General features: G+C 40.9%; 2 protein-coding genes and 1 non-coding gene across 3 annotated transcripts; 2 read left to right on the top strand and 1 right to left on the bottom strand.

Annotated features, from left to right (window-relative positions):
- Positions 1–938: 938 nt before the first annotated feature.
- On the bottom strand, positions 939–5,488 carry sparcl1 (SPARC-like 1). Its single transcript, XM_053419025.1, has 10 exons — positions 5,435–5,488; positions 5,279–5,344; positions 4,121–5,194; positions 3,496–3,604; positions 3,031–3,152; positions 2,824–2,944; positions 2,589–2,725; positions 1,871–2,019; positions 1,272–1,420; positions 939–1,047 (listed from the first exon to the last, which is right to left on the bottom strand). The coding sequence occupies exons 1-10, from the start codon at positions 5,486–5,488 to the stop codon at positions 1,019–1,021; spliced, it is 2,010 nt and encodes a 669-aa protein (XP_053275000.1). The 3' UTR covers positions 939–1,018.
- Positions 5,489–8,992: 3,504 nt separating this feature from the next.
- scpp1 (secretory calcium-binding phosphoprotein 1) lies at positions 8,993–11,891 on the top strand. Its single transcript, XM_053416782.1, has 9 exons — positions 8,993–9,140; positions 9,339–9,396; positions 9,770–9,817; positions 10,140–10,190; positions 10,310–10,336; positions 10,450–10,491; positions 10,706–10,747; positions 10,860–10,919; positions 11,323–11,891. Exons 2-9 carry the CDS (start codon positions 9,343–9,345, stop codon positions 11,713–11,715), a joined length of 717 nt encoding a protein of 238 aa, XP_053272757.1. The 5' UTR covers positions 8,993–9,140; positions 9,339–9,342; the 3' UTR covers positions 11,716–11,891.
- Positions 11,892–12,533: 642 nt separating this feature from the next.
- trnai-aau (transfer RNA isoleucine (anticodon AAU)) lies at positions 12,534–12,607 on the top strand. The gene has a single exon. It is a non-coding gene; the product is annotated as a tRNA-Ile (tRNA).
- The last annotated feature ends 617 nt before the right edge of the window (positions 12,608–13,224 follow it).

Raw genomic sequence — 13,224 nt, 5'->3', positions numbered from 1 at the left:
CAGGCCTGGAAGAGCACCCACAGCAAACAGAGCATGATTTATCTCAGTGGCAGCAGACAGTCCACAGGTGAAACGCTGCCTCTCTGCTGACTTATATAGAGAGCATCCGATTCTGTGAGGAGACGTCCAATCAGAGTCCTGCACTTTCTCTCATAACAACAAGTCCCTGTCATCATCATGACTGTGCTCAGGGCTATTTTTTGCTTTGTTTCTCTACAGAGGGCAATTTTTCAGGATTATGTGGCAAACCAGGTATCAGTGACTGTCCTTCTCTTCACCATGAGGTCATATTGTCATGTCATGGTGGCATCAGGAAAACAAATGATATTAGAGCGTAAACCGATGTGATCAATACGAATAACTTTATTTCAGGACTGTAAAGAATCGTGAAAACAAACATCAGGGGAATACTGTGAAGACCTCTGCTGTCCAGAAAGCTTTAATCAGAGATACAGGGAAAAAGACAAACACTTACAGATTTTGCTACTAAATTAAGCAACACGGTTAATGATTTACATTCACTAGCACAACACCAAGGTATGGGATTCTACTTAACTTTGAATTAAAGAGTAATTCTGCACTTAATCATTCGAACGTACAAACCAAAGTTCTTTGGTACTTTAAACTGTACGAGACCTTTTCTACCAGTCAGCTGTTGTAAACTTCTCCCCATGTTCGGAATGCATTAGAAAACAGTTTCCGTATTAAAAAAGGGTTAAACAGGACTCTTGTACTCTAAAAGGCAGCTGAGTCCAAACCCCAGAGTAACTACACAACCTTAGCCTGACACAAAATAACAGCGCTGAGCTGAACGCACACCAAAATTTGTCTTCTATATAGCAGGGGGTCAAATGAGTTAATGAAGAAAAGGAGCTGAGTGGTTCACGGAGGCGTCTCTCTCTCTCTCTCTCTCTCTCTCGCTCTCTCTCTCTCTCTCTCTCTCTCTCTCTCTCTCTCAGGCTGCTCCGTCAGAGGAGCCTCCTCACGCTCGTGCAGCAGGTGACGTTCAAGACGAAGCTCAGAAAAGCAGGTTAGCATCCATGTCCTCTGTGGAGAGAATACATGGAGTTTAAAGGTACATTAAAACTTAATGAATGGAAAAGAGGTTTGAGGGTTGATGCCAAATGGCTGCTTGTTTCTTAAAAATCTTGATATATGTGCTCGATAAGGCCATACATGTGTTTCTGTGAGGATTAGTACATAAAAGAAGCTTTATAACATTTCTGAGGTGTCTGTGTGAGCCAGTTAAAGACTGATGCTGCTGCTCTCACCGCTCCTGATGCCAAAGCAGGAGGTCCACTCCTTGATGGAGACCTGCTTGTCCTTGTCAGCGTCACACTCCTGGAAGAAGCGGGAGGTGCAGTGCTCCATGGGCACCAGAGGGACCCTGAGTGGGGCCAGCTCCGAGTGGGACAACACTCTGCACAGAGCAAATCATTATCAGACTTTCATCTTGGTTATCAGGCTTTTTTGATTTGACCCCAGTTTTTTTTTTATTAATTGACAATAGGTACGGTAAGATCTTTCTTCAAGGTTGAACTGTCTTGGAAATTTACTTTATTTGCTAAAGGTACGATTTTATGCAATTTTTTCACTTTATTATTAGGCATATAAAATTCCTTGAAATTATATACCCAAGTATAAAATTTTGATATGGGTCAGTGTGACCTGTGAACATAAAAAAAGTTAAATCCAACAGCTAAATTCGCCATAAGTTTCTTTACAGTTTGGGTGTCTCATTAAATTATAAAAATATTTTTCACTAAAAATGACTATAATTGCATATCAAATGCTGGATAATTGACATATTTTAGATAAAAGTTTTAAAAACTCAACATGGCAATATTATGTGATGAATGAGAAGGTGAACCTGTCAGACGGGTGCTGGTCCAGTTGAGCAAACTGCCAGTGCACTGGGTAAATGTACATGTTGTAGTTCTTCTCAAAGTCCTGAGCGAGGAGCTCCACAGAGTGATCGCCAGCCTGAAGACGCCGCTCGCTCTCAAAGATTTTCTTCACCTACAGAAAAACAGGACAACACAGATTGATTTACCTGAAGTGTAGATTCACTCACTCACACTTCATCGGGTACAAAAACCTGACAAATTGAAGTTGGATTATAATGTACAGATTAAACTAGCGTACTCACAAATATCCTTATCTATATTTCTGTTTGCTACAACATTCCAACATTTGAATTTAGTTCCAGGTTCTGCTCTTTTTCACTGTTGTGTTGTTACTTTTGCTCTTGACTGTATGTTTTATTATGATTGTATGATTTAATTCTGTTGATGTTATCTGATTGTAGGTGACCTTGAGTGTAATGAAAGGTGCCATTAAATTAATCTTACTATTCTTATTGTTATTCTTATTATTACCGTTTCATTATGATATGGACCTGTCTCTTAATCCACTACTGCTCCAAAATGTACTGGGTTCTTTTTAGACTCTGGCCCCTTTCCTCCAGCACGTTTGGTGGGAATGGATTTGGTATTATTGGCGCAATCCACAAACCAAGATACGTACATTGGTGAAAACAGAACTTCCTCGGCAGTAGCCATAGTGTTAAGAAGCCTGGGAAGTCTTACTCTGAAACGTTGTTTTGGCGTGAGGAAGCCAGGGGACATGGAGTCGTGGTCATAGAGCTGCAGCAGCACATTCTTCAGCCAGTCTCTCATCCGTAGAGGAAACTGCACCAGCTCACTGTCCACACATTTAGGAATCACTGACAGGAAGAGGCACAAAGAGCAGCGTCAAATGATTTCTCCTCACACCGTCATGAAATGAACAAAGCATAGAGTCTGCGCAGTGGTTCCTTCTCACATTTGCATGGTCCGGTGTAGTCCAGGTGGAGCTTGTGCCCTCTCTTGGTGCCCTCCAGGTTACATTTAGAAGCAAAGAGCTCACACGATGTGACGTATGTCTTGTTGTCTGTCCCACAAACCTACGTGGAACATGAACACCACAATAAGATGAAAACAGGGGCTAGAGATTCCAGCTTATACCCAACAACAGCCTATATATACTCACATGATCGAACTCATTCACACTGGGAGGACACTGTGACGCCTCCTGACACACGCAGCCTGGTTTGTTGTCGGCATCGAGTTTACACATCTTTCCTCGCTTGCACCGGAAATTGCCACATGGATCTAGAAGGAAAGACAAAGGGTGTTTCAACAATCAACTTGTACTTTATCTGAATTTTAATCATAAAAGGTAATTTTTTCTGAATGGCTCATGTGAAATATTTGACATTGTGAGGACTTTGAGCGTTAACCACCCCCCCGCATTCCACAGCTATTTGAGTTTGTTTTAGGATTCAATTTGACTTGATCTCTCTTATTCACTCCTTAAGCCTGCAGAGCTGTGTTATGGTAGTGCCTGTGAAGCTTGGAGCTATTCATGTGGAAGTTTGAGCAAAAATGTTTAGCAGTCAGCAGTTTCCTCTGTGAGAGAGTTGGGTTAGTGCAATGGTCAGTATTAGAAACCGACCTGCAGGGGCTTCTGGGTGATGTGCGCCCCCAGTGAGAGAGGGCCTGGAGCTGGGGTAGAGATCCTCCGTGGCTCTTATCTGCACTGGATTCATTCCTACCAACGGACCCTGGAGAAGCAAGTGAAACTTCATTAGCTATGGAACAGACGACCAATGTTTCAATCCCTTATTTATATCAAATTGCAGTTTCACAAGAAAACGACCCATTTCTTCACTTTTTGGTGTAAACATTTTTAGCAAACAATTATAAGATGATATGAATAAGATAAGATAAGATAAGACAAGAGGGTCAAAACAAGGTCGACAAGAGAACAAGTAAAAATTTAAAATATCATCTTTTAGGCAAAGATAATCAAATGAAAGGAAAAGAAAAGAAAGTACCTTTGACTAATGCATGGCAGCTCTTTCTTTGATTTGGAGCCATGTTTCTGAGCACACATATACACGTAAACTCCATATTTAATTAACTTTTAGCTCCTTTTTTGGTCTCCACCACCTCCTGTCTCCTATCAGCTGATTAGATATCATGCAGTGGCTTTTGGAGCCTCTTTTCTATAAACAGCTGCCTACAGTGAAGTTGCTGACCACAACAGGAAGTGCGTGTACAGATTATGTATCATTTACCCATTTCCCTGCCCTCCTCCTCTTCGCCTTGTGCACTGTGTTGTCAGGGCTGCTGCTCCCAGACTCCTGAGGTTCTTGTTGGCTCAGTTCTTGTCCCGCCTGTGTTTCCTCTCGTTGAGGAGAGTGCTTCCTCGTCCTCTGGTTCTTCTTCTGCTTCCTTGTCTTTCCCTTGCCGTGACTCGCGCTGTCATTCTTGATGCTCTCTTCCTCCTTTCCGGCTGCTCGACTCGACCCTGACTCGAGCTCCCTGCTGCTCTTTGCCTCTTGCGGCTTCACGTCCTGATCTATTTCTTTAGGTGTAGCTTCTTTGTCGTCTCGCGGCTTGTCCACGTCGGACGCCTCCTCGCTGTGCGCTGCCTCAGTGTTTTGTACGTCTTGGTCAAAGTCCTCGTCAATGGTGGGCAGCTCTTTTTCGCTGACCTCTTTCTGAGTGACATCTGGAACATCTGTTTTGGATGGCGGCTTGGTGTTATTAGTGTGGGGTTCCATCTTAGCTGATATCATCTGCAGAGGTTGTAAGACGCCGCTATCGGCAGCATAGTCGAGATCGACTGGGATGTCCAGCTCCGTGCTGCCGTCTGCTTCCTCCACCAACTGCTCTACTCTGTCGGCCATTTTGTCTACAGACTCTTCCTTCTCGTCTTTGTGAGGCATACTCTTCGCCTCCTCCACCACTTCTCCTTCAACCTTCTCTTCCTTCACCTTCCCGTCATCTTCCCCTACCTCCAAGTTCCCTTCCAACTTCTCCTCTTCCTTCTCCTCACTGGCCTCCACAGCTTCACCAGACTCCACCTCGCCTTTGTCCGACTCCACTTCCTCTTCCTTCAGCTCTCTTTCCTCCACGTCTTCCTCCGCGGCTTCTTTCTTCAGGAGGTCCACCAGCTCCTCCTCACTCAACAGGACCGCAGTGCTTTTATCTCTCCTCTCAGTCGCCTCAATCTCTCCATCCTCCTTGTTAGCGTTAGCGTTGCCCTCGGAGCTCAACTCCTCGTCCTCCCGATCCTGGCTCTTGGCCTCCAATGTCACTAAAGTGGGTAAGACCTGTGGCTGGTTGGCCTCCTCTGTGATAGCATCCTTAATCAGAAAGAAGAAGACAATAAATTAAAGAATGAAATCATCAAATTCCAATAAGACTTTGCATCAGATGTCACCGTTTACCTTTTCTTTGGCTGTGTGTGACATCTTGTGCAATCCACGATGCTTTCCATGATGTTTACTTTTAACCTGGACATAACAAGTATAATCAATGATGGTCAAATAATTCAAATATCTAATTAATAATTAACAATAATTAAAAATAACGTTGTTACTCACAGACAGGGCAAGTGTGGCTGCCAGACAACAAACGAAAAGCAAGCAGGCCCTCATACCTGAAACATTGAAATTAACAGTTTAAACACTAGACAGAAATATAAAATAGATCATATGTCATTTACATTAAACCAATACATAATACTCATCATATCCAACACATTATATCTTGACTTCTAACTGGTCACAACAAAGACGTGGACCTGGCACATCTTTCACAGTCAAATCAGATGAGTGCATCAGTTTGCTGCCAACACGCTCATGACGAGCAGGGCCGCTGCTATTTGTCTCCTCTGTTGTCACGGCACCAGGCCTCTGAGATGCATCTCTCTCTCCAAAGTCACATTCAGAGCTTGAGTAAACATCAGAAGCTACCAGACTGGAATAAAGTTGTCTAAGTCCACAAACTTTTTGTCTGTGTGAACGGAAACAAAACAGACATCGCTGGGCCTGTCCGTGGGAACAATAGCTCTCTGGATCAACCAAATAACTGGGTGCAGGTGTGTGTGGGGGGGTGAAACTAATTCACTGAAACTAATGCGTTGTTCAATATTACTCAGTTTAATAATAGTAAGTAATGCTGCAAAGGAAATATGTAGACAATTCTTTTTTATTTTCTCTACAATATGATTAAGATTGTATTTGATTACAAATCACAAAACTCAAATAAATTTTGGGAAATTCCAAACATATCTAAAAGGGAAAAAACAGGTCAAGACACAACATTTGGGTTTGTCTGTATTACATGAAATATTAGTTTCGGTGCATTAAAGCAGACAGAATAAAAATACTCACAATTCGTACATCATAAAAAATAATCAAGGCATTAAAGCTAAATCAGTTTAGCTTCCCAAATAGGCTAAAACGTTGCCAATCAAGGCATTGCTACATTTAACATAGAACATATTCAACTGCAAACCAGTTTGTTTAACAAGACATCACAGACACCCAATAGATTAAACTCTGTGGGTTCTTTATCAATTTTCAAACATGTGTAAAAGTGTCAGGAATAAGGATTTTACCTGAGGCTGGCAGTTGCAACAGAAAGTAGAATCCAGCACAAACACCAGAATGAGCCTGTGTTGAACCTGCGATGATGGCCCCTGTTTTTTCTGGGTCCTGGGCGCTTACACCAACTCTGGACTTTGGGAGGGTCTTTGGCCCACAGAGGGGGGGGGGGGATCCCACACATTGGTTGATGTTCTGCCAGTAGAAAAAAAGAAAAATAATTTCATGGTAATTATTCATGGAAAAGGGGAAAGGGGGGAAAACAGCATCTGACAGATTCAAACATATTCAACATCCTTTCTGATGATAAACTTGTAGCATAAAAAAAACATGGTGAATTCATACATGGCGTGTTTTCTTATTTTTCACGTTGTTTTTTGGAACATTTGTATAATTTTATTATGTACGTATATAATTAATGTTTGTTTAAAAAGCTGAAAACACTTGGGTGTCACATACAAAGGAAAATACATCAAACAAACCACTAGATGTCACTGTGTTACAAGTCTGTGTTTCTGAAGCTACAATACACACACTGAGTAACAACACGTGTCAGCAGCTAGACCAGAGTAATTCAAATAGTCACGTTCATGGCACTTTTTAATTGATATATTCATTCAAATTTGCAAGATTTCATTGGTTGCCCCCATGTTTTCTCTGTCTTTGCCACAATAGAGACAGAAATATCCAAGCACCACCTGGTCAACCTCCTGTCCTCTGGAGGGCAGCACAGGTGTATCAAAAGACAGACAGGCTGACTTCAGAACAGTTTCTTTCCTTAGTTTTCATAGTATTTGATACATCACAAATTCATACACATATGTACTAGATTCTATTCTATTTTATTCGCATCATCTTCATAATCACCACTTGTTTCTGTAAAATCAACAATACACACTGTCAGATTAAAAAGTTTGGTTGAAACCTGGAGCCTTTATTTCTCTCACACTATCCTCAAATTCAGTCAACTTATCTCATGGTACTCTTGGCCAATTCCAGTTTCTGATGAAGATCATGTCATGTGGTCAAAAGCTCCAGGAGGCGCTGAGATTGTTTTGTCAACTCAGAAGATACTAACCAAGCAAACAATGGAAGATTGGATGCTTTTGACGTTTTCACAGATTTTCCAGAGAAAAATCCATGGATCTTGATGAAAAACTCCGCCATTTTTAAGGAACTGATATCTATGAGTTTGTGTAGTTTGATTGAATTTAAGGAGACTGCTGGGCCTTGGCGAATGTTGGGCCGAACTGAATGCCACTCCAGTTATTATAGAAACTGTACAGGTTCACCAACACATGTAAAATAACTTCTAATTCAGTCTAATTTCTCATTTCTAATCCATATTTGGCCCATATGGCTTAGACCATTGAAAACATGAGGCAGATTTGAAATACCTCTGCTCTATCACCAGTTGTCCTGTTGAAAATATCGATTGCCATTCAACAAAATCAATAACGTAGATGTAACAGATGCCGAACTGATAGAGTTAATAAATCTTAAAAACGTAAATAACCTAAAGAGTGAATGTGAGGACATCGCTGACTCCCGGTCTGTTTGCTTCATCAAGCCTAAATCATCGTCTCCTCACTCCTCCCATTGGTGAAGCAGGATCTTACAACTGCTGGTAGTTGTGGTTTTGGCAAACAGCTCCAGACGGGTGAACATCCAGTCTAATTACAAGTTTCTTTTGCATGGCTGGAATCCGAAGTGAGGTTAAACTAGGAATTCTCTAATCTTATTTTGGGCCTGACCAAATAAGGACATCCAGGAAGCAGTTACGAGCCTCAGGAGGGAACATGTAGAATTCTGTATATAGGCTTTCTAAAGCTATTTCCAAGAACAAGTCCTATTTCCAATAACATCGTGTAACAGTGAGGAAGTTAGGTTACAAACTTGTTTTCAGTTTAAAGTATCGTTCTTGTGTTAAGACTTGATGAGAAAGATTGATATATGAAGCCGTCACAAGCCTGTTAAAGATGGCTAAAGGTTAATTTTCTCTATCTATCTGAAGTATCCCGCATCTACCCTTGAGCAAGGCTCTACGTGCCACATACACCTTGTCGCAATAAATAAAAATAGAACTGTTGGGTGACTAGATATTAAATTAAAAACACCCATTTAAACACCGGAAACAGGCAGGTCCCTGTCTCGCCGTCCTTCCCCCTCTCAGTGGGTGAGTTTGTTTTTTCTACAGGCCACAAACCCTATGGTTTCCCATGCTGAACTATATTTCACTTAGGGCTTGAGAGGGCGTAGAGAAAATGGAGTGACTGAATGAATCAGCTCTGTGTGTGTGTGTGTGTGTGTGTGTGTGTGTGTGTGTGTGTGTGTGTGTGTGTGTGTGTGTGCATGTGTGCGTGTGTTTGCATGCATTGTGTCATCGTGTGTATGTTTTGAGCTCGCTCTCCGGAAACAAACACACCTTTTTGCGTGTCTGCGGGAGAAAGAGAGAGAGAGAGAGAGAGAGGGAGAGAAAGAGAGAGAGACATCCGGAAGGAAGTGATGCAACTTAATTGAAGATGCTTATATACAGAGGAGGTCGAAGTTTCCTGCAGCAGATCCACACATCCAGCTCCTACTGCCTCAACCACCAGCTTCCACACGTGGGAACAGACACTGGCTTCTCCTCCTGTTCGCTGCTGACGGACGACGACCTTCATCCCTTCATCCCATCTCTCCATCCAACAGACAAAGAAAGGTACTGTGTTGACTGATTATGACACATTGATTGTTTTTAACTCTCTGCTTTAGCTCATGACTCATATTTGTTTATGCATGAACTGATTAGTAGCTCTTTTATTACTATATCTCCAAACTTGTTTTTCCTTTTCCAGCTTTGAATGTGCTTTTGTTTTACCATGTTGCTCAGTTTATGTTTTTCTTATCATGTTTGCAGAAAAATGAAGATCACCATCATAACAATTTGCCTCATTGGAGCAGTTTTTGCAAACCCAGTAAGTATGAACCTCTGAAGCTCTTGAAACTGGGTGTTACATTTATAAACTTTGGAAAATGACTCCACTTTTAATATATTCACTATTAGTTACAGTGGCTCAGTGCTAACATACTCAATACTCAAAACAATAATAGAACAAGTCTGCAGTATAGCATAACAAATGTCAAATATCATCGTAATTCTGCACTGTTTCTTGTATTTAGACATTTTGAAGTAGTAAACAATTGATGTGAATTTGTAGGTATTTTACAACGGGCCTATATATTGTAAAATACCTACAAATCCACACAGATGGATTATGTGCATCTTACAGATCCACCATCTTTGGAATCGTTTCCTCACCTCTTACCTGTGTGTGTTCCCTCCAACAGATTTCTCTCAATGCCGTCCTGGACACGAGTGAGCTTGACTCCAACTCGGTGAGTGACATCAGATATGATCTCCTCCTGGTGGAGCTGTGCTTTACAGAAACCTCCTCACAGTTTACCCATAAATCATTTGACTGCAGTCGTTTCTGTGACAGTCAGCAGAACAACTAACAATAGGTGCGGTTATTCTGCGATTCCTCAGACCTCAAGACAATTCCCCTGTCTGCACAATTTATGCAGCAACTGCTTTTGGGTCTTAAATGATGGATGAGTCTTGAATGAATGTCATGATTGTTGATGCCGCAGTTAAAGGGTATAATTAAACAGACTGGGGTGTGTGCTCACGTTTTTTTCTTTTCTTGTTTTTCCTCAGACTGAAAGTGCGTCTGTTTCACAATCGTCTGAAAATAACACCTCAGAGCAGGTACTGTGTGCGTGTATTCCAGTCATGAGTAAATGATTATTTTCGGATGCAGACTTTCAGCATCGTGTGTGACGACTGAGCTCCACCTTAATGGATTTGTACTCCTTTTTGTTTTGCAGAGCTCTGAAGAAAGTACCTCAAATCAAGTGAGTCACTCAGATAATTCTATTCTCTGCAAAACTCCAAAGGAAAAATTGTATTATTCTGATGTGATCAATCTACTGAAAACACGTCTGACATTATTTGTGTTTGTTTGCAGAGTACAGATTCAGAATCTTTAGAATCCACATCAGAGGACAAGGTGGGTTGTACAAACACTTCATCTGCATGTAATTAAAGCACAAATTAAGCCTGTTATTGTCGGGTGCATGATCTTAAATCAATCATATGATAAACCCTATACTCGTAAAAATTGAGATAATTATATTAAGATCCAATTAAAGTGAAAGTTAAAACAAAGAAAGGAGAAATATGGAGAGAAGTTTGTCTAACGTAAAGTTTCTTTTCCTAAACAGACATCGGAGGAGAGTGACAGTCAGTCAGATGAGTCAGATAAGGTAAGATGAAAGAAAAATTCATATTCAACAAAACCTACTTTATTTGCGAAATGCCACATGTAGTGCAATAATATTTCGGGGTCACCATTCATTATTCACTGTTTTTCCACAGAGTCAATCGATGACTGAAACCAGAGATAACAGCATGAGCAGTGAGGAGAACGTACGAAGGGTGAGTTACACGCTCTTACAACTGTCGCTTTAAGATAAGATACGAAAAAGGCAAGATAAGATGTTTCAACCCTTTATTTATGTAATCATATCAAAAAATTCATCATCACATTTCTTCAATTTAAACCTGCAAAAACTTTTTTTTTTTGGCAACTTGAGGGCATCAGACACAGCACAACAGGCTCCATTTTGTTGATGTAGCCGACTTTTTAGCAAACAATTAGATAAGATGATAAAATGAGGTAGACAAGATAGAATGTGAAAGTATATAATCAATAAATTAATCAAATTAAAATTGAAAATAGGAAATTTGTACATAATCAGACAGAATTTAATGTCTCGAGAAAGACTGAAAATTATATTACAGTGGACTAACACTGTGTCCGTCATTTCTTCTGCATCAGAGTTGGGTCCCAGTCTTTCATGTCGTGCAAGACCTGAGCGGCGAGGACAACAGCAGCAGCACCGAGGTCAAAGGTCAAGGGGAGCAGCTCAGCACCCCGGAGCCCACCACCAGCAGCAGCGAAAGCTCAGACACCAGCGAGGCCACCACTGCTCCCACCACCAGCGAGAGCAGCAGCAGTGAAAGCAACGAGACCAGCGAGAGCAGCGAGAGCCCGGAGGACAGCGACAGTGCCGAGGTCCAGCAGATGAAAACCAGTGACTGTGTGAACGGGACCCAGAGCTGTGAAAGCGAAGAGCACTTCTTCCACGACATAGGAGACGACGCCCACTACGGTGTGGACAATCTGATGGTGCCGGACGACGACGAGCAGGAGCTGACCCTGCGGAGATGATCCCGTGCCCTCGTGCAGCTTTCATTTTCCCACTATGAACTACAAAACCATTATAAATGACCTGAATGAAGACTCTCGTGTTTCCTCTTGCTCATCGCTTCTGAATGTTGATTTCCTGCATTGTACTGTCGCCTGCAGCTGATTTATTGTGTACGTGTGACTGTTGTTATGATGTAGCCAAGTATTTACTTTGTTTTGATAATAATAAACACATAATATAACCCTGGTGTCAGGGACTTGCATGTTTTAATATATTTAGACATGGCAAGTGGAGGCGAGTAACACAATTACTAAGTAAGATTAAACTTCATTTACTTGAGTATTTTCAATGTATTTGATATATTTGATTTGAACTCGCTTTTAGTAACTACTTCATTAATATTAATACAAAACGTGTGATCTGACTAACACAGGAAAACAGTAGCATGTCAAAGTACCTCTGTGTTATTAATAATACTTCATCTGTAATAATAATAATCCAACATGTAAAATTCTACATACAACAACAAACAAATTAATTAACTATACTGCATTACATTGGAGTAATGGTGGATGCAGTACTTTTACTATTACTTTCAAAGTACGATACATCTTCCGTGTGGTTAGCGATGCTCGCTAGTGAGATTGTTTTAAAAGCTCCTACAAACATTACATATTTTAAGCCTACAATCAGCCAGCGACTACAACCAGCTAGAATAGATTTCGATCACTAGGGCATCTTGAGTTCATATTTAGTTTAAACCAATGCGAAACCATTACCAAAGAATTCCTGTCATCTATCTGCGTATATAAAGAGGAATTCTACATTTGCGTCACATGGCCGGTTAGCTCAGTTGGTTAGAGCGTGGTGCTAATAACGCCAAGGTCGCGGGTTCGATCCCCGTACTGGCCACATACGTTTTTCTTTTTCTCCGAAATGTCATACTGACACCGGAACTTTTTATCTGTTCAATTGGACACGACCTTTAATGTTGGAACACTTACTGTAGCCTACTCGCTTCATAATAAAGAGCCAGTTGCACTTCAGTTGACGGAATCTGTTCATTTGTTTTTTAAAGGTTTTATTGTGAAATACTTGCAGGAGCAGAAGATGCGATGCGCCTACTGTATAGTACTGGTATTTATTGAGTACACACTATACTACAGTATACTGTTATACAAGGAAATACTGTAGTTATACCAAAGACCTCACAAAGGCTGTAGTTATATTAAAGGTTAACGTAAAGAACTTTAGGTTATGGGTAGTAGTCTCTCTTTTTATCTATTTCTCCCTCCCTGTCTCTGCTCATCACCTTAACTTCCATAGCAAAAAACACTATCTGTACATATTGAACTATAGAATACTATAGAACTTAATAGTATTTTTTTATTTATATATAAAAAATGGGTTTCCTACTTTCATATGTTCTATACTTAAACACCACATAAAATTCATTGTATACGTACACCTGCTTGGCAATAAAACACAGATTCTGATTCAATATAATGTTTATATTTGACTATTTCTTC

This window comes from Pleuronectes platessa, chromosome 3 (genome assembly GCF_947347685.1).
Source record: "Pleuronectes platessa chromosome 3, fPlePla1.1, whole genome shotgun sequence".
NCBI lineage: Eukaryota > Metazoa > Chordata > Actinopteri > Pleuronectiformes > Pleuronectidae > Pleuronectes > Pleuronectes platessa.
This window is presented reverse-complemented; position numbering and strand designations above follow the sequence as displayed.

Coding starts and splice junctions, on each gene's coding strand:
- sparcl1 (XM_053419025.1), bottom strand. CDS start 5,488: ATGAGGGCCTGCTTGCTTTTCGTTTGTTGTCTGGCAGCCACACTTGCC. Junction 3,605..4,120: donor GGAGGAGGGCAGGGAAATGG/GTAAATGATACA, acceptor TTGCTTCTCCAG/GGTCCGTTGGTAGGAATGAA. Junction 2,945..3,030: donor GTGTGAATGAGTTCGATCAT/GTGAGTATATAT, acceptor TGTTCCACGTAG/GTTTGTGGGACAGACAACAA.
- scpp1 (XM_053416782.1), top strand. CDS start 9,343: ATGAAGATCACCATCATAACAATTTGCCTCATTGGAGCAGTTTTTGCA. Junction 10,191..10,309: donor AAAATAACACCTCAGAGCAG/GTACTGTGTGCG, acceptor TTTGTTTTGCAG/AGCTCTGAAGAAAGTACCTC. Junction 10,492..10,705: donor AATCCACATCAGAGGACAAG/GTGGGTTGTACA, acceptor TTTCCTAAACAG/ACATCGGAGGAGAGTGACAG.